Raw genomic sequence first — 19,895 nt, 5'->3', positions numbered from 1 at the left:
TCTACTTCCAGTTGGCAAGGCACGCCTTCAATCTTCGGGTTTGTGAAGATCTTTTCTTCGACGTGGGTAGCTGCGTGGTCTATGGTAACAGTCATTCTGTTTGACTTCGCTCTTTCTTTCCTGGCCAATCGCTGGTCGCCTCGCCGATCTCGCGCCTGATTGGCTGGTTTGAAATTCGGCGGGAATGTGGGGTTTGCATCTCTGACTCAGAGCCGCTCTGATTGGCGATTTGAATTTTCGGCGGAAGGTTGGGGTGCTCGGCAGACTTGAGCCAGGTGCCCTTCCTTTCACACCGCCGCAAATGGCGTCCCTGAACTTACATCTTTGGCGCTGATGTCGCCCGCAACTTCCGCATTCCTCCGGGTCTTCCTTGTCGATTTTCCGGTGTAGTGGACTTCTTCCTCCTCTTGCTGGTTGACTCACGATAGGTTTCTTCGTGGTGGACTGTGCTCGGCTTTGCGCCCGCCATCGGCGTGAGTCGCTTTGTAAGGTGTCTGCTGCATGGTTGGACATCTCATGGGCTCTGGCTTCGTCCAGGCGTTTGCCAATGTCAGGTTGCTCTTGGCTAGCAACCGTCTCCTCAAACGGATGTCTCTGACCCCCCGTATAAGTTGTTCCAGCAGCTCTTCGTCCAGATCGCGGTACTCGCAATGCTTGGAGGCTTGTCTCAGGGCTGCCATGTAGTCGCTGATGGACTCGCTTTCTTGTTGCCTGCGCTCCCCAAACTCGTACCGTCGAACGTATTTGGACGGGGCTGGTGCGAAGTGATTCTTCAGGAGGGTCTGAAGGGTCTGCCACGATACGGATTGTAGCGGTGTTGGCTCCGCCAGGGCTTCTGCGACGGCGATGACTGCGGACCCACAGTGGCTTAGGAAGTAAGCCCGTTTGCGGTTGTCGGAGACTCCCTGTAGCTCGTTTGCCTCCAGGAAACTTTCGAAACGGGTCATATATATTCCCCATTTCTCCTGGGCCGGGTCAAACGGAGCAGGTGGCGTGTAGCCGGTCATCGCTGCATTCGCCATCACCTTGCTGGGTTTGATTCTCGTAGTGAGTTCAGCTCTGTTCTGGTACTCTGCCTCAAAATCCCATCCTCGTCGCCAATGTTAAGTTTGGGTATTGACGAGGCAGGAGACCAGGTTAGTGACAACAGCTCTTTAATAACGGGTGACCCAGCAAAACTCTGGAGAAAAACCTCTCCTTATATACACTTCAGCCTGAGGCTGCATCCAATCAGAGACGAGATATTTCCCGCCTAAAACTCCCGCCAAAACTTACAGTAATACATTACATAAACTTTATTTTTGAACAGACACTTACTAAACTTAACAGGACAGCATCTGGAGCCTGCAACTGTAGTAATATAAGTTGGAAAAGGAAAAAGACTAAGGCAACTTCTCTAATAATTTCTACTCCTTTCCCAGTAATGCCTATGAATAGGTGATACTGTATGTTACCTACAAAGTCAAAATAGTGCAAGAAGTAGATTCTCCATGACACTCAATGGAAGCAAAAGTTGGACTTTGAAGAAGCAGGATAGAAACAGTATTAATGATTTTGAACATTGGTGTTGAAGATTCCTGTTTTCATGGACAGCCAAGAAAACAAATCATTGGATCAATTGACCAAGTTCAAATTATCCTTTTTTAACATAGTATGCAAATACTTAACTGACTGGAGAAGATTTAATGTTAGGAAAGATGGAAGAAAAGAGATGGATGAACTCAGTTATAATGGCAATTTGAAGACCAGGTTAGATATGATTCATGAGGGAGAAAATCTATTTTTATGGTTACTAGGAGTTGATAGCAACTTAATGGCACATAATCATCAATCGCTCAATATTGTATGTGACATAATTCCTCCCATTGACCCCAAGACAGTTTGAGATTTATACATTGCACTAGATTATAAGGTAATTTGGGGTATTGTGTAAACTCAGGCACACATAGATGATATAGAAATTGTTCTTTATCGCTTTCTGTGTTGGGTAAATCCAACTAATGGTGGTTTCTTCAATAAACCATAGTTAAAAGATCCATGTGTAAAGTACCTACAGTTTTCCTTATTTTAGTTTAATACCAGGCTTGGTTGACAGGATGATTACTATTTAGTTTATATTATGTAAAGTTGGAAACAAAATTTAGCCACTCATGTCACTTTCTAGACAATCAATTGGAGAGAAACACTGCTTGGGTATGAAAATCTCAATTTGGTAGGGAGGCAAAATTATCCAAGTGTTTGACTACCATTTCCCCCCCAAAATTTCCTGACAAATTAACTTATTTTCCAAAATTGTGTGGTGTAATTTTAATAATCTTTCAAATCATATAGATACCCCATAGACTATAATTTCATGCACTGCATTTTTCAGTCCAAACTGGATCTGTGTTGACTATCAGAGAAGACAAATAGTTTGCTGAAACCCATTTAAGGGTTTGGGTTCTTTTGTCCACACATTTTAGACATTTACCAAATCTCTTCCTTGATCAGCAGTTTCATTTTGTAGTGAACAACATAACCTTTAAAATTAATTTTGGTTCAGTGATCAAACTTTCCATTTTATCCTATGAAAATTGCAAAACCCCTGAGCCGTGGAGCTGGGAAGCGCAGAAGCCTCTCATTTCTTTTCCGATGATTAATGACAAGTCTTCCAGCTAAGATCTTTGTGAAGAAGTGCTATTGCTATAATATATTGGCGCTACTATTGTATTAGAACACACTTCAGGGAAAGGTTTACAGGCACATATAAGATATATTGTCTTTTTAATTGATGAGCACTAGCAAACATTCTGAGAGAGAGGCTACAAAAATGAGTGTTGGTATTCAGGCTTTCTGAAAATCAAATGTTTTGTTTTTTTGAGTGGTGGGTGGGTGGAATCAGGAGAGCAGTTAAGAATATTTCAGTTGCCGCCGGGAGCTCTAAAATATAATCATGAAAGCGAAAGACCCTGGAGGGAGATCCAGAAAAAAAAAGCTAAGTTGGAACTCATTAGAGATTTCAATTATATTACAGTTTGGCTTTGGATGGCAATAACTAAGATGCCATTAGAGCGTGATGGTGATTCAACACTACATGCTAGAGTTACTCCGGAAGCCTTAGCTATTTTCTGTTAAGTGCAATAATATAAAAAGTGCTTTTGGAAGATAAAATAAGAATGCTTGAGTACTAGGAAACATCCACCCAGAGACAAAAATATAATACATAAATATATACACACAGTTCTTTACACACAGCTCAGAAATATGCTGGGCTCTGTAGGAGAAGATTACATAGCTGTCTAACATGCTCCAAAAGGATACCCACACAATAACACACATAAAATTGAGGGTCCCCCTCCCCACCAATGGTATATTTTTAGAAAATGGAAAAAAGAGAGAAGATTGTGGTATTCTTCAGTACATACATATTTCTGAAAGATTTGTTGAATGTTTTCAATAACTTTCACAGTTTCTAACAATCTAAATAATAAAGGAACTGAAAGCATTTTAGAAACACTGAGAGCCTGCACAATTACTTAAGATTGGTGATTATTACAGTAAAAACCATGGTAGCTGTACAGATTTATTATTCCTAATAGAAGCATTAGTTCTAAAAAAAAATAGTGCCATAGGGATGGTTCTTGATATAAGATTTCTATTGTTCCCCCTATCCTGATCAAAGAAATTACTTTGTAAGTTTTACAAAATAATTTTTTTGTTAGATGGGGTGCTTTGACTCTTGGATTTTTTTGTGAGTAGTGTTTTTGACGGTTTTCCTTCACTTCGTAACTGGCATTCCAGCCAATTTTCTGAAATAAGGATTTGGAATTGTTGGCAGAATACTGTTCCCACAAAATATTGTTATCTTATTAAGGCCCCCTAGTTATGTGCCAGAAGTTGATTGATTTGGTTGGTTTTATTCATTTGGAAGCTACTCTTTCAGGCTGTTCTGCTAACCCTGGAGGTTTAATAAAAAACGTAATATTGAAAGAATTAGAATTGTTAAAAATCTTCATGAATCTCTATTACATCCCATTGTTTCTAGCATCCCATTATATTCTGGCAGTATTTCTCAATTTTAGCAGCTTTAAGAGGGGCAGACTTCAACTCCCAGAATTCCCCAGCCAGCAGGCTCCACCCACTTAAAGATGTCAAGACTGTGAAACAGTCTTTTTCTTTTGGCTTTTATACAACACTTGTTCGATTAGACAGCAATAGCAAGTTCAGCCTCTTCTCATTGCAAGCTCCATTTTTTGTTGAAACATCACAGTTTATTCCAGTGGTGGGATTCAAGTAATTTAACAACCGGTTCTCTGCCCTAATGATTTCTTCCAACAACCAGTTTGCCAGTCTGTTCAGAAAGTTAACAACCGGTTCTCCCAAAGTGGTGCGAACTGTTTGAATCCCACCACTGGTTTATTCACAGTAATTTTCTCCTCTATCAACTTCAGCCTACCAGAATTCGGAATATTCTTGTTTTTTTTTAATAGAGCATTTATTTTTCTGTCGTGATATTCTCAACAGAGTATACAAATAACAAGCTGTCATTTTTTGGTTTCCTGTCTAGACTACCTTGAAGGGGTAGTCTGATACAGGCTGGCTACAGGATTGTTGTGGCCTACCAGCGGCCAGCAGAGCTGGCAGCAGATTCGAAGAGTGAGGAGGTTGGGGAGGAACGTGGGCCAGTCCTGGAGTCTGGGGAAGGCTTGGACGATGGCTCTTAGTTGGAGGCAAAGAGCGGGGCAAGGCCATTTAGTAGTTCTTTGCTACCTCTGGAATCTCTGGAGTCTGACATCAGCGAGGCAGAAGAACAGTGTGAGCCTGTTCCCAGTGTGCGCATGCGCAGAGCTGCCAGGAGACAGGAACAATTAAGGAAACAGGGTCAACTTGGGAGTAAGGATTGGAGGTGATTGGCCCCTCTCATAAGACATAAAAGAGAAGTGAACGGGACATGAACTTTTGCATGAAGCAATTAGCTCATCCGGCCGAGTCAAGATTTGAAACTTCTGTTTGTGACTCTGTGCCAAGTTTGGCCTTGCCCTGCATCTGGAAATTAGCTCTATGGCAGCGTTCCACATGAGATAGGTGGGTGTTGATAACCTTCCTCTGAAAGACTGTTTATCAAGCCTTGTGGACTGTAAATGAAAGTGATTTACAGACATTTTTTTTTAATTTACATTTATATCCCGCCCTTCTCCAAAGACTCAGGGCGGCTTACACTATGTTAGCAATAGTCGTCATTCATTTGCATATGAATTAAAGAGGTTTGCCGGGATGAAGTTTGTGCTGTTTAATCTCTAAAGAAGCCTAGGTTAGAACAAGGATCAGAGGACAAGTCCACAGTGTTATGCCCAAGAGGTTCTACCCAAAACTTTCTCAAGGAAATCCATACTCCCTCGGGGCAGTGTTCCTCAACCTTGGCAACTTTCAGTTGTACGGATTTCTGGGAATTGAAGTTCACATATCTTTACAGTTGCTAAGATTGAGAAATGCTGCCCCAGAGAATAGGTAGGGTTCCAGATCATCCTTTGACGTTAAATGTGGAAAAAAAGCCCCTCTCAAGTGGCCCACTGCTTTACCTCACCTCACACAGCTGTCCCCAGATTCGGCTAGGCTGCTACTTATACGAGGGAGAGAAAAGTTTAAGTCAGATAATTAATACTTTCTTTGACATGGGAGAATCTTGGCGGGATGGTATTTCTTTCAAATACAGGACATGCTCAGGAGGGATAGGAACTATTCCTTTGCTGTGCCTTCAAATGATGCCTTTCCTAAAGTAGCAGATAGCAAATCCAGCATGGAGAGCAGCACTGGTCAGAAATGTCAAGATAGCAGCTACAACAGTGCGATCAAAAGCCTATCTCTGTGATAATCATAGCCTTTGGTGTACACAATGGCAGGAGAATGGAGGTGGAAAGTATACCACTAGGTGATCCCTCCCACAGAGCTCTGATTGCATTATCAGAGCTGCCATCTTTAAAAAAACAACAACAACAACTATATCCATCATGGACATGTTAATTCTTGTATAGCAATTGTAAGACAGGGATTGTGGGATAGTGATTAAAGTTCTAGTCTCATTTTAGGCATGAAAGCTGATGAAGTGACTTTGGGCCAGTCATTCACTCTCAGTCCAACCCACCTCACAGGGCTGTTGTTGTGAGGAAAATAGGAGGAAGAAGGAGTATTAAGGTATATTTGCCACCTCCAGTTACTGATAAAGTAATAAAATATTACTTTATTTTTATTAGGATAAAAATATAATAAATAATAAAAGTGCATGAATTAATATGCAGGTTTTGACAGGTCATTAGAGCAGAAAGACAAGCAAGTTACCTGAGGCCTGGCTGTCTCTTAGATGAGGACACTGCACTGTCCTTATGCAGATATGGCTAGAGCAATATGTACTAAAAGTGGAAAAATATTTTGCTAGGCCAATATTTCTGAAGGGTGTGATTTGAGGAGTTCTGGGGATCCCCCAAGACCCTCTCAGCTGCTTCCCAAAACAAATTTATTTGCCAGCCAATGTGGAAAAATAATGCGATATTAAAATCCCAACAAACAATTGTGAGGAGGGGTAATATTTTATTTATTTTATTTTATTCGATTTTTATACCGCCCTTCTCCCGAAGGACTCAGGGCGGTGTACAGCCAAATAAAAAATCAACAATATACACTTTAAAACAAAACTAAAACAAAACATATTACAAAATGGCCAGAATTTAAAACAATTTAAAATACTAAAATATAAATAACCCCATTTAAAATTAGTAAAACTTCTAAGCCAGTCCCGCTTGAATAAATAGGTGTGTTTTCAGCTCACGGCGAAAAGTCCGAAGATCAGGCACTTGACGTAAACCAGGGGGAAGTTCATTACAAACCGTAGAAGCTCCAACAGAGAAGGCCCTACCCCTGGGGGCCGCCAGCCGACATTGTCTGGCGGACGGCACCCTGAGAAGGCCTTCTCTGTGTGAGCGTACGGGTCGGTGGGAGGCATGGGGTAACAGCAGGCGGTCCCGTAAGTACCCGGGCCCTAATAGCAGCGAATGCATCCATTTTCATTTTTAATGCAGCAGATATCAATCAATATAATCCATATAAACAAAAGCTCTTTTGAGGTCTTCCATAATTTTCAAAAGTAGGGAGGGCGAAATAAATTTAAGAAGCACGGTGCCATAAAATCAAACATTTATTTTGAGGCTTATTTTTTTTTTTAATTTGATGAAGATAACGATGATTAAAGATGAATCCTGTTTTCCATCTTTACGGTAGCCTTCCCACTGTGGAAGCTTGCTAGATCATTGGACCTCACTCCCATAATTCTCCACTCAGCCTGACTATTGAGGGCACCCATGGATATCTTGGCTGGAGAGGCATGCATTGCATCCATCTGTTGGAAAAAATGTCCATCTGGGTTGAGTTCCAAGTTGGGAGAAAGAGACTGGAAATATGGTGGCTGTTTGGAAAAATGGTTTTTAATGGTGGACAGGACCACATGGTTTGAGATCCTGGGCAAAAAAAGGCCCATGGAGTAGAGAGAGGGATATATTTATACACTCCCTTGGGCCCTGCCTTAGAGTTTCCTGTTCCTGTACAAGAAATGTATCCCATTGGCTGTCAGAGTCCCAGGGGGCGGGGTGTGTGTGTCTTAGCTAACTTTGTAGGCTGTCTGTGTCCTGGGCTTGGTTGAACCTTACTGGGTGATGTAATCTTCCCAAGCGCCATGTGGAGAGATGGGTAGAGGGCTGCCAGAGGCACTGCAGGCCAGTCCTTTGCTATTTCTAGGCTGGCCCCGCGGGCGAGATTTAAGCACCCTGCGGGGCCCGTGGGTCTTGAGTTTGACACCCCTGCTCTAAAGGTTTACCCTAGTCTACAGAACGACTAGACACAAGAACAGTTTTTTCCCGAACGCCATTACTCTGCTAAACAAATAATTCCCTCAACACTGTCAAACTATTCACTAAATCTGCACTACTATTAATCTCCTCATCATTCCTATCACCCATCTCCTCCCACTTATGACTGTATGACTATAACTATGTTGCTTGTACCCTTACGGTTTATATTGATATTGATTGTTTCCTGATTGCTTATTTGTACCCTATGACTATCATCAAGTTTTGTACCTTAGAATTCTTGATGAAGGTATCTTTTCTTTTATGTACACTGAGAGCATATGTACCAAGACAAATTCCTTGTGTGTCCAATCACACTAAAAATTCTATTCTATTCTATTCTATTCTATTCTATTCTATTCTATTCTATTCTATTCTATTCTATTCTATTCTATATTATGATAAAACTTTCTTGCCCTGAAAAACTAAAAAGGCCATTCAGGACTATGAATGCTTATATTCATTCAGAAAATTTTGAATGTCAATATACAATCAAGACCAGAGACATTTCTACTACGGCTGATGGATACAACTTTGGAAAATGTGCATTGCATTCTGTTCCTTCATATGACAATGAGAACTTTTATATGACCAATGGTGGAAAGACTCAGCATCATCTACAAAGGAAGAATGGTTGGTAAAGCTGATGGAGATGACTGAGATGGCAAAACTGATGACTTTGATTAAAGAACAGATATTGACTAACTCCAATGCTTAATTGGAAGCCCCTTTTGGACTTCTTTGCGAACCAGAAAAAAAAGTGAAATTATGATATATGGGTTATAATCTATATTAATATATAGATTATATATATTATGCAGGGATGCGGTGGCTTAGAATAGAATAGAATAGAATTTTTATTGGCCAAGTATGATTGGACACACAAGGAATTTGTCTTGGTGCATATGCTCTCAGTGTACATAAAAGAAAAGATACGTTCATCAAGGTACAACATTTACAACACAAATGATGGTCAATATATCAATATAAATCATAAGGATTGCCAGCAACAAAGTTACAGTCTTAGTGGCTAAGACGCTGAGCTTGTCTATCGAAAGGTCGGCAGTTCAGCGGTTTGAATCCCTAGTGCCGTGTAATGGGGTGAGCTCCCGTAACTTGTCCCAGCTTCTGCCAACCTAGCAGTTCGAAGGCACGTAAAAAATGCAAGTAGAAAAATAGGGACCACCTTTGTTGGGAAGGTAACAGCGTTCCATGCGCCTTTGATGTTGAGTCATGCCGGCCACATGACCACGGAGACATCTTTGGACAGTGCTGGCTCTTTGGATTTGAAACGGAGATGAGCACCGCCCCCTAGAGTCGGGAACGACTAGCACATACCTTATATATTATGCTCTTGCTCCATGATTACAACATAACATCCATTTTCAAAATATAAAATTAATATATTATATTTTGAAAATGGATGTTATGTTGTAATCATGGAGCAAGAGCTGAAAGTAAGTTTTATTTATATGTGCTGTAAGTTATTCCTTTTTATGTAGTACTACTTCTATTTTTTAATTTTGCTGCATTTCTATCTGTTATTTCTCTCTCTTTTCTTTTCTGTTCTTTTTTGAGTAGTAGTTCTTGTTAGTTTATGATCTTTTTACCTTAAAATTTAATAACATTATTATTTTAAAAAAACACCCTTTGCTGCCTATAACCATCTGTGACATTTGAAACATCTGAGAGGTAATAGTTTACGTTCTTCCAGCAGGTATTATATCATATGGAGAAATTCTGGAATTTATGTTTTGAATGTTGCCAACTGAACAGGTGGATGAAAATAAAAAGAAAGCTATAGTGAAGAAAAGCACTGAACTAAAACTAACCTGAAAAACAACCTTTCATTGTTATTGATAGTCAGTTCTGGCATAATCTTTGTGCTTTAATAAAAGGGATTATGGAGTTATTCAGAGAGGAGAGATCCAAGCAGCGGTGAAATCCAACAGGTTCTGACTACCGGTTCGGGAGAACCGATAGTGGAAATTTTGAGTAGTTCAGAGAACCGGCAAATACCACCTTTGGCTGGTCCCAGAGTGGGGTGGGAATGGGGATTTTGCAGTAGCCTTCCCCTGCCACGCCCACCAAGCCATACGATACCCACCAAGTCATGCCCACAGAACCGGTAGTAAAAAAAATTGGATTTCACCACTGGATCCAAGTGAAAACATTTCAATAAAATAGGTCCTCCCTTAAAATAGGTGTTCATTGCTAATGTTGGTTTGGGCCATACCCATGGCGTTACCTGTCATGTGGTTGAAGATTTGCATGACATTATTTACCTCAGTATCAATAAAATTGACTGCACGTATAGTTTTGCTCTCATAGGTGAGCATGAAATGATGATCCAAGTGCTGTTGGTGTTTGAATGGAAAATTAGTGTCAACCTTTTCAAATGAGTATGAGCCCAACCAGGAACACTCACAGGCAGGTCAAAAAAGTCAAGATGGTAGTTGCAACAACATAGATGAAATACATAGTTTATATATAAAAAAGGACATGACTTGGTCACTGCCATCATATTGACTTACAGAAGACCCCCACCCTGTTAAGGGCCTTTTCATATCAAATGATCTAAGTGCCAAAGCCCACTGCAACTACATTGCCAAAAAGGCTCGTAAACCTAATTCTGCGTAGCTTCTTTTCCAAAAACTCTACACTACTAACCAGAGCATTCAAAACATTTGCCAGACCGATTCTTGAATACAGCTCATCTGTCTGAAACCCATACCACATCTCTGACATTAATACAATTGAATGTGTCCAAAAATATATTACAAGAAGAGTTCTCCGCTCCTCTGTAAACAACAAAATACCTTATTCCACCAGACTTGAAATCCTGGGATTAGAGAATTTAGAACTCCGCCGACTCCGACAAGACCTGTGTTTAACACACAGAATCATCTATTGCAATATCCTTCCTGTTAAAGACTTCTTCAGCTTCAATAGCAATAATACAAGAGCAAACAATAGATTCAAACTTAATGTCAACCGCTTCAATCTTGATTGCAGAAAATATGAGTTGTTAATGCTTGGAATACACTACCTGACTCTGTGGTCTCCTCTCCAACTCCTAAAAGCTTTAACCAAAAACTGTCTACCATTGACCTCACCCCATTCCTAAGAGGACTATAAGGGGTGTGCATAAGTGCACAAAAGTGCCTACTGTGCACAAAAGTGCACAAAAGTGCACAAAAGGCTCTGCGCATGCGCAAGATGGCGGCTCGTTAGAAGATCGGAGACGACGAAGGGTTGCTCTGCGGTGGATGGCGGTGTCCTGGCGGCAAGCCGAGCTGCTTGCGCCCCCCAACCTGCTGTACCATCTCCTCGGCAGCCGTGGGAGAGGTCTGCAGACCTTCTCGGACTCACGGCTGCCGAGAACGAGGCTGGGAGGGCGAGGGCAAGCGGCGGACGGTGGCCATTTTCCTGGGCGCGAGGTGAGGCCGCGGCTCGTCGTTTGCTGATGACAGACGAGGCTGCGGCTTGTTCTTCTGTTCCTTCCCGCAATGGAATATCTACAGTGTTCCGACCTCCCCCACGGCCTTGTTTTGAGTGGCGATGGGGGTGGAGGGTTGTTTCTGGCTCCCCTATTGCCCTCCCTGCATGAGACTCTCTTCAAGGATGTTTTGTTCCGCTCCTCACCGCGTTTGGGATCTGCGGCATTTTACAATGTGCTGGCCCTCTTTGGAGGTGCCTGGCCTGGCTCTTGGAAAAGGCCTGACCCTGTGGAGTGGTCAGGCCTTTGGACAGGACCTGGATTTTTTGGAGCGAGGGGCTTGCCTGGAGAGATCTTTAGCCTTGGACCATCTTGGCGGAGGGCAGTGGTGTGGTGGGCATCGGAGGCGTCCTGGCCTACTTTGGCCTGCTTCTTCCCATTATTACAATGTGCAATGTCATCTGCACTTTACATGGCCTTTTGGGACTCTTTGGCCATGATTGTTCCCTTGGAACTGCTGTGGAAGATGTCTGGAGACCGGTTTGCGATCTGCCGGGGGGCTTATCCAGAAACAACTGCGGACACCGATGGCGGTGATAGAAGAGCCACCTACCTCATTTTCAAGGATTTTAGGACTGAGCTATGGGCGGATTAGCGGTATAGCCTGGACTTATTAAGATCTTTGGACCAGGACTTTATTGTGGACTTATTGCCATAGATGCTATCTGCCTAATTTCTTCCATCTTTTTCCATCTTTATATTATTTTTGTCATCATAAGCCAGCCACCATTTGAAGAGTCATCAGATAATGGGTATCCATTTGAGGAACTGTTATGTAATATTCTGCCATCCTGGGACAGTATTACCTCTCGTCGACTTCTATCTTCTATTTTATTTTATTTATGCGATATTCGGTACAGGAACTCTTGCGCCTGCGAGGTGCCCCCGCCTCGCAGGAGTGGCCCACCTCATTACCGAGGGCCGGCCTCAATGACGGGTCTTGGGACCCACAGAGGTGGCATGCGTCGAGGAAGAACCTTTGGGGTTTTTTAGATAGGGAATTTTTAAGGGGTGGGAGGGTAAGGGAGGGTTCTGGGGGTAGCCCGTCGGGGGGGGGGCAGTTCCTGCGTGTGCTCGTGGCGTCCATTTAACAGGTTTGAAGGTTATGGGGGAGGATTGCGTTCCTTCTGGTGAGGGTGGTCCTATTTGTACGGTAAGTGGGAGGGGCAGATATGGCGGAAGTGAGGGCTCGCATCGTTTTTTGGGGGTGCACGTTCGATGTTTGAAGGCGATCGCGTGCCCCGATCCCTCAGACTTCTCCCGTTCCCCGGATGGTCAAGACCCTCAGAGCCTGGGCCTCCGGCTGATGTTGTGCAACGCACGGTCCATGGTTAACAAGGCCCCCCTAATATATGATCTTATCCAGGGGGGTTCTGCGGACCTTATGGGCATTACGGAAACCTGGTTGGGCACAGAAGGGGGTGTGCCCCTTGTTGAAATGTGCCCACCGGGTTTCCGGGCATTCCATCAGCTGAGGGCCCAGGGCAGGGGTGGGGGGGTGGCGGTTGTTATTAAGGAGAGTCTAGAGCCGAGGGAGACCACTGTACCTCAGATTGCTGGCTGTGAATCCCTCTCTGTGAGGTGGGGCCATAGGTATTAGATGGGCTTGTTTGTCACGTACCTGGCTCCTTGCTGCGTGACAGCTGCCCTGCCCGAGCTCCTGGAGGTGCTTGCAGACTCCCATGGGGCCACACAGGGCTAACTTTGTAGGTTGTCTTTTGAGTCCCAGGCTTGGTTGAGCCTTGCTGGGTGATGATGTAATAATGAAAGGGCTTTGGGCAATTCCTATTATGGCTCTGCCTGAAGGAGGTAGATCTTTGTTATATAGACTAGACTGGCCCAGGCCTTAATGGCCCATTGACAAAGATGGGAGTGGGTGGGCTGAGTTTCTGCCTCCCTTTTAGGGGAAATAATCTGCCATTTTAATATTTCCTAAAATATCTCATTTTCCTAGGAGACGGGTGGGTGCTAACTTCCTACAATGTCATGCGAGACAAATGTGGAAGGAGTTTCCACTGTTTCTTCGGCTGCTTGTACTGATAGAAGGAGCCAAAGTGGAATGGTTGGGTGATGTCTACATGGTCCTTCATGTTAGGGCAGCATCTCGGCTGTCTGTGGCATGCATGTGTGGCTCTTGATGTGCAAATTTGCCGAAAGACAGGTTTTGAGACTTGTAATGCCATCTAGCAATTTAATGGTGAGGCAGGCGACTTTGATGGCAAAAGAGGAAGGCTTTGGGAAGTATATTTTCCTCCCAGTAATATAACTCAGGGGTAACAAGATAGAATAGAATAGAATAGAATAGAATAGAATAGAATAGAATAGAATAGAATAGAATAGAATAGAATAGATTTTTTTTTATTGGCTAAATGTGATTGGACACACAAGGAATTTGTCTTGGTGCATATGCTCTCAGTGTACATAAAAGAAAAGATACCTTCATCAAGAATTCTAAGGTACAGCACTTAAAGATGCTAATTCAAATGCAGTACAAAGAACTGATTTTAGGGGGTTTGTTCCTGGACAAATTCAGATGTTTTTATTATCCCTTCTTCTTATATGGCTGCAGGTGCAGAGAATGCTTATGTCTCTTCGAAATGTATCCAGTAAATCAGAACTGCAGAAAACATATCAACATCTTCAGAAAGAATTGAAGAAGCTGGACCATTTGGCATTTAAGCGGCAGCAGGTAAGAAATTAAAGAATATTAGTAAGATCACCCATCTAAGGTTTCTTTTTCAAGTGGGTCTTCTTTGAAATAATGTGCAAAAGGCGGCAGTCAAAAAAGAAATGAGTGGAAGGTCATGATTTAAGGCTCAGTTTGGAAACAGCTACTGTACACAACTGTTTTTCAATGAATCTTTGCGTGCTGCCAAATTGTACCCAAATATCTTAGGTATGGTGAACTTTTAAGGTTTTGTTGTTGTTAGTTGCAAAGTCGTGTCCGACCCATTGCGACCCCATGGACAACGTTCCTCCAGGCCCTCTTGTCATCTAACATCCTCTGGAGTCCATTTAAGCTCACGTCGACTGCTTCAGTGACTCCATCCAGCCACTTCATTCTCTGTTGTCCCCTTCTTCTTTTGCCCTCAATCTTTCCCAGCATTAGGCTCTTCTCCAGGGAGTCCTTCCTTCTCATTAGGTGGCCAAAGTATTTGAGTTTCATCTTCAGGATCTGGCCTTCTAAAGAGCAGCCAGGGTTGATCTCCCCTAGGACTGACCGGTTTGATCGTCTTGCAGTCCAAGGGACTCGCAGGAGTCTTCTCCAGCACCATAGTTCAAAGGACTCAATTCTTTGATGCTCAGCCTTTCTTATGGTCCAACTTTCACAGCCATACATTGCAACTGGGAAAACCATAGCCTTGACTCTACGGCTTTTAAGGTAAAGCTATGCAAAATAAATAGATAAATCTTATTTTGATATGAGTAGCTAGGTAATTCCTACTTTCTTCTGATCGGTAACCTTTTTGATAATAAGAAACAAAAGAAGCATTTTAAACATTCAGTAATTTTAACTAATTTTACTTAAAAAATATTTCCACTTAGTGGCTACACCCCATGGACATTTTATTTTAAAGGATGTCCTTAATTGCAAAACTAGTTTCCTAATTAAATGTTCAGCATTATTTCCGGTTTAAATATGATCTTTTTAAATAAATGATCAATAACGTGTTTCCTTTTTATTCACTCTCCATTTGGTTACGGTGCTTTTTCTGGGGGATTGTTTTAAATCTATGGAATAAGTCATTTTAGTAAACCCATTTTGTTTAGTGTTTTTCAAACTGGATTTCCAGTCCCACACGGAGATCTTAAGGTCAAGTTAGAGCCAGTTTGTCTAGTGATTAAGGTCCCAGGCTAGAAACCAGACTGTGAGGTCTACTCCTGCCTTAGGCTCAGATCTCTCAGCTCGAGGAAACAGGCAATGGCAAACTATTTCTGAAATATTGACCAGAAAACTGCAGGGATTTATCCAGGCACTCACAAGAAGTCAAAATTGACTAGAAGGTGTATGTGCATGTGTGCGTGTGTTTCCCTGAAAGCTGGGGGAGAGAGTAAGCTAAAGATGAGATGAACAGAAATATGGATATATCTATTTTGAAAGCTTCACCTTGCATATCGTGATAGACAGTTGGTTCCATGGCTGAAAAGACCGATGAGAAATGGAAAAAGGATGTGGGAATTAATTCAGTTTTACAATAAATGAATTATACTCTAGTGTTGCCTAAACAGAATTCATATTCTAGAAAATTACTGCAGATCTAGAATATGGAGTAAATAAGATACAATACTACTGGTATTGTATAGAAGGCACAACATGCCTCTTATAAAAAGAATATGAGAAGAATAATGCTATAAGTATTACAAAGGGCGCCAGATCAATGTTTCAGTCCATTTTTTAAATTTTTTTTAAAATTTATTAGCTAAAATTATAAGGTCACCAACTCAAACAATGTAATCATAAGGAATGATGAAAGCTATTGTTTAATATCTCTGAAAGATAGCAATTTGGGAAGGCTATTTTAAAAGAACAGTTACAAATATGTCTTTATAATATGATATTGCTATAGAAATTCATTTTGCTGTTCTCATTTAATCCATTTCACAGTTTATATAAAGTGTATGTTTTGAACGCTGCATGGTTTTTGATCACAGTTTATGAAAACGTTAGTGTTTATGTAAAAACCCAGAAGGTGATTTATAACAGTACAAAGAAAAAAGAGGGGGAAAAGGGGATTTTACAAGTACATAATAAATTAATGGCATATGGTTGCTGGGGTAGACTTTAAATTGTGCTTACCACTAGAACCAAGGAGCATTTTGTGAAACTGCTGTTTGCTCACAATCTATAATTAGAGTTTGGAAATACGATTTGATATCATTGCAGGCAACACTGAAGAGAAATGGCCATTTAGTCATACCGTATGAGATAATAAGGCAAGGACTGTTAAAGCCAGGGCTTTCAAAATAAGCTTTGCAAGGATATTAGTTGAATCTTCAAGAATTAAACAAGATTCTGCGTTACTCCCACCAAGAAATATAACAAGAATTATATTTCCCAACTAATTTGATTGGAAAGAGGCATTTCTAAGGTGTTTGATTCTCTGCTGTAAATATGGTTGAGCAATCCAAATTCTCACATCCGTGCCCTCAATTATATAAATCCATTGGATTTATGTAGCACAATAGGTAACAAGTGTGGTTGTCAATTAGAACATGTTCATTATTTTGCTGATCAGAGTGTCAGAACAGGTTGCAGGTTTATTTTAAGCTGCATTTGAGTGTATACGACCTGATAGATCGTATATTTTTCTTTTCTTTTCATGAATTTACAGCTGGCCAGTAGGTGGCACTGTTTCCAAAGTTATCTTTCCTTTCTACTGCAAAGCTAAAATATAACTGTGAAGTCCAATATTAAGGGCATATTTTATTCTAAAAAAATGTGATTCCTCAACTATCAGTATAACAGAGAAAGAAAAAGGAAAAAACGTTTATATCTACTTGTAATGGCAAGGGATACTGATTACCTTCATCATTCAAAAAAGCACCCATATGGAACATCCCTAATATGAACTTTTATTTAATCCAATAATGAATCAATAATGAAGCAGATTATTACATGGGTGAATATATTGAATGACCTGGCATCTCTAATTCAGTGGTTTATGTTTTGGATGAAGAGTGGATAGTTTCTGAAAAAAAAGACAATACTGCATTTTTAAAATAAATAAATAAAAACGATAGGTATTTGCTGTGTCTGCCAGGCCAAAATTTCTGTATTCATTCTGCAGAAATAGATTGTTAGCCATACTAACCACATGATAGTTTGATCAACAGCTAGTTACTAAACATAATAATTCTTGAGGACAGAGAACATTTCACCAGCAAATTAATTTCTGATAATATTGTGTTGCTTGTCAAACACATTGAGTCTTCATACATTTCCAAAAGAGGTGGGTTTCAGTGGGTTCTGACCAGTTCTGGAGAACCGGTAGCGGAAATTTTGAGTAGTTCGGAGAACCAGTAGTAAAAATTCTGACTGACTCACCCCCGTCTATTCTCTGCCTCCCAAGTCCCAGCTGATCGGGATAGAATGGGGATTTTGCAGTATCCTTCCCTTGGAGTGGGCTGGGAATGGAGATTTTACAGTATCCATCCCACGCCATGCCCACCAAGCCACGCCCACCAAGCCACACCCACAGAACTGCAAAATGGGGATTTTGCAGTAACCTTCTCCTGGATTGGGAAGGGAATGGAGATTTTATAGTATCCTTCCACTGGAGTAGGGTGGGAATGGAGATTTTACAATATCCTTTCCATGCCACGCCCACCAACCCATGCCCATCAACCCATGCCACGCCCACCAAGCCACATCCACAGAACCATTAGTAAAAAATTTAGAAACCCACCACTGATTTCCAATGTCTGAAACTGTGCAAGACAGAAAATGTCTTTGGCCGTTAATCTGAAGTACCATTAGTGTAACATGTATAGTCAATTTAGAACTGGAAATTTGTTTGTGTAATTGTACCCCTACAGCTCAAATGAGTTTCCCGAGCAACTTCTCCTTTCAACCAGAGGTGTTATTCAGCAAATTCTGACCAGTTCTGGAGAATCGGTAGCGGAAATTTTGAATAGTTCAGAGAACCAGTAAATACCACCTCTGACTGGCCCTGTCCCCATCTATTCCCTGCCTCCCGAGTCCCAGCTGATCGGGAGGAAATGGAGATTTTACAGTATCCTTCCCCTGGAGTGGGGTGGGAATGGAGATTTTACAGTATCCTTCCTCTGCCACACCCACCAAGCCACACCTACCAAGCCACACCCACAGAACTGGTAGTAAATTTTTTTGAATCCCACCACTGTTTTCAACCTTACAAGATTCACTAATGGTGAAAAAATTGTTTGGTAGCGCTGTTCACCAGGGCTATCCCAAAGTGATGTGGCTATATAGTCTGAAATTTATTTATTTATTTCTTAAATTGTTATGCTGCCCACCTCCCTCTGCAAAGTGATTCCGGGCTTCTGCCAACTTTCTGTTGGGCTCAGAGGATACTAGAAATCAGGTTAGATGCATTCATAATTGGGCTAGTAAGGGGAATGCCTATCTAATTATTCATAGTTTAACTGCAGCTAGAACTGTAGTTGCACAAAACTGGAAAAGTGAAGAGATCCCTACTGATGAGAATGTGATCAGGAAAATATTAGAATGTGCAGAAATGAATAGATTAACACTTGCAATTAAGGAGAAAGAGCAAACTGAATATTATATGACATGGGAACCATTTTACTGATGGTTAGAGAATAAAAATGGAAGTTAAAAATAGGGAAACAAAAGAAGGAGATCAGCGAAATATAGAAAATATGTTAAGAGAGAGATTTACACACTATGATGATGATGATTATTTTTATGACTATTTGGATTATTATGTTTAATATTATTATTATATTCCTATTAAAAGAAATGTCAAGAGGGAGAAGTGAATATGGTTATAATGTTCAATAGTACTGTATTTTTCGGAGTATAAGACGCTCCGGACTATAAAAGGCACCTACCTTTTTTGGTGAGGAAAATAAGAAAAAGAAATCTGCCTTTGCCTCCCAGCAATTTTGCCTCTTTGCAGCAAACAGCAAACAGCCTGCTTTACTTTCATTTTCATTTTCAGCATAGCTTGATTAGGACAAGAAAAAAAAAGGAATCTGCTTCCAGCAATTTACCTCCTTGCAGCAAGTAGCAGAGGCCCACGCAGCAATAGGCAATGGCAATCCCTGCAGCCTGAAACAGCTGCAAGTCAAGAGGCCGATCCAACCGACAATCAACTTGTGTTAATTAGGCTGTGCTGAAGCTGAAATGGGCTGTTTCTTCTTGCTGCTTGCTGCAAGGAGGTAAATTGCTGGGATGCAAAGGCCAAAAGATGGGGACCAGTGTGTGGGCGGGGCTACATTCAGGGTATAAGACACACCCAAATTTTCATCCCCTTTGGGGTGGGGAAGGTGTGTCTTATGCTCTGAAAAATACGGTAATGTTGTAAAATTAGAGAAGTAGTATTAATGTATTAAGGGCCTCTGTGGCTCAGACTGGTAAGACAGTCTGTTATTAACACAGCTGCCTGCAATTACTGCAGGTTCTAGTCCCACCAGGCCCAAGGTTGACTCAGCCTTCCATCCTTTATAAGGTAGGTAAAATGAGGACCCAGATTGTTGGGGGCAATAAGTTGACTTTGTATATAAATATACAAATAGGATGAAGACTATTGCTAACATAGTGTAAGCCGCCCTGAGTCTTCGGAGAAGGGCGGGATATAAATGCAAATTAAAAAAATAAATTAAAAAAAAATGTAATGAATACTGTTGTAAATCTTTATTATTCTTGCACAAAGATACATGCACCCAGATGACACACTGTTTAATGGAAGATGGAACTATTATACTAAAAAACAAAAAAAACAAAAACAAAAAACAATTGGGGTGAATTAAATGCATATTGTTGCTTACCTTGCTCGATTAAAAGGATTTGTTGACAA

General features: G+C 41.3%; 1 protein-coding gene across 1 annotated transcript in view; it reads left to right on the top strand.

Annotated features, from left to right (window-relative positions):
- CTNNA3 (catenin alpha 3) overlaps positions 1-19,895 on the top strand; it is a 1,121,082-nt gene that overhangs the window by 65,593 nt on the left and 1,035,594 nt on the right. Inside the window, exon 5 of the mRNA XM_058187693.1 lies at positions 13,943-14,062. Coding sequence (XP_058043676.1) covers positions 13,943-14,062 — 120 coding nt within the window. The remainder of the gene's footprint in view (positions 1-13,942; positions 14,063-19,895) is intronic.

Source organism: Ahaetulla prasina, chromosome 6 (genome assembly GCF_028640845.1).
Source record: "Ahaetulla prasina isolate Xishuangbanna chromosome 6, ASM2864084v1, whole genome shotgun sequence".
Classification (NCBI taxonomy): domain Eukaryota; kingdom Metazoa; phylum Chordata; class Lepidosauria; order Squamata; family Colubridae; genus Ahaetulla; species Ahaetulla prasina.
The sequence above is the reverse complement of the archived record's forward strand: the minus strand, read 5'-3'. Positions and strand labels throughout refer to the sequence as shown.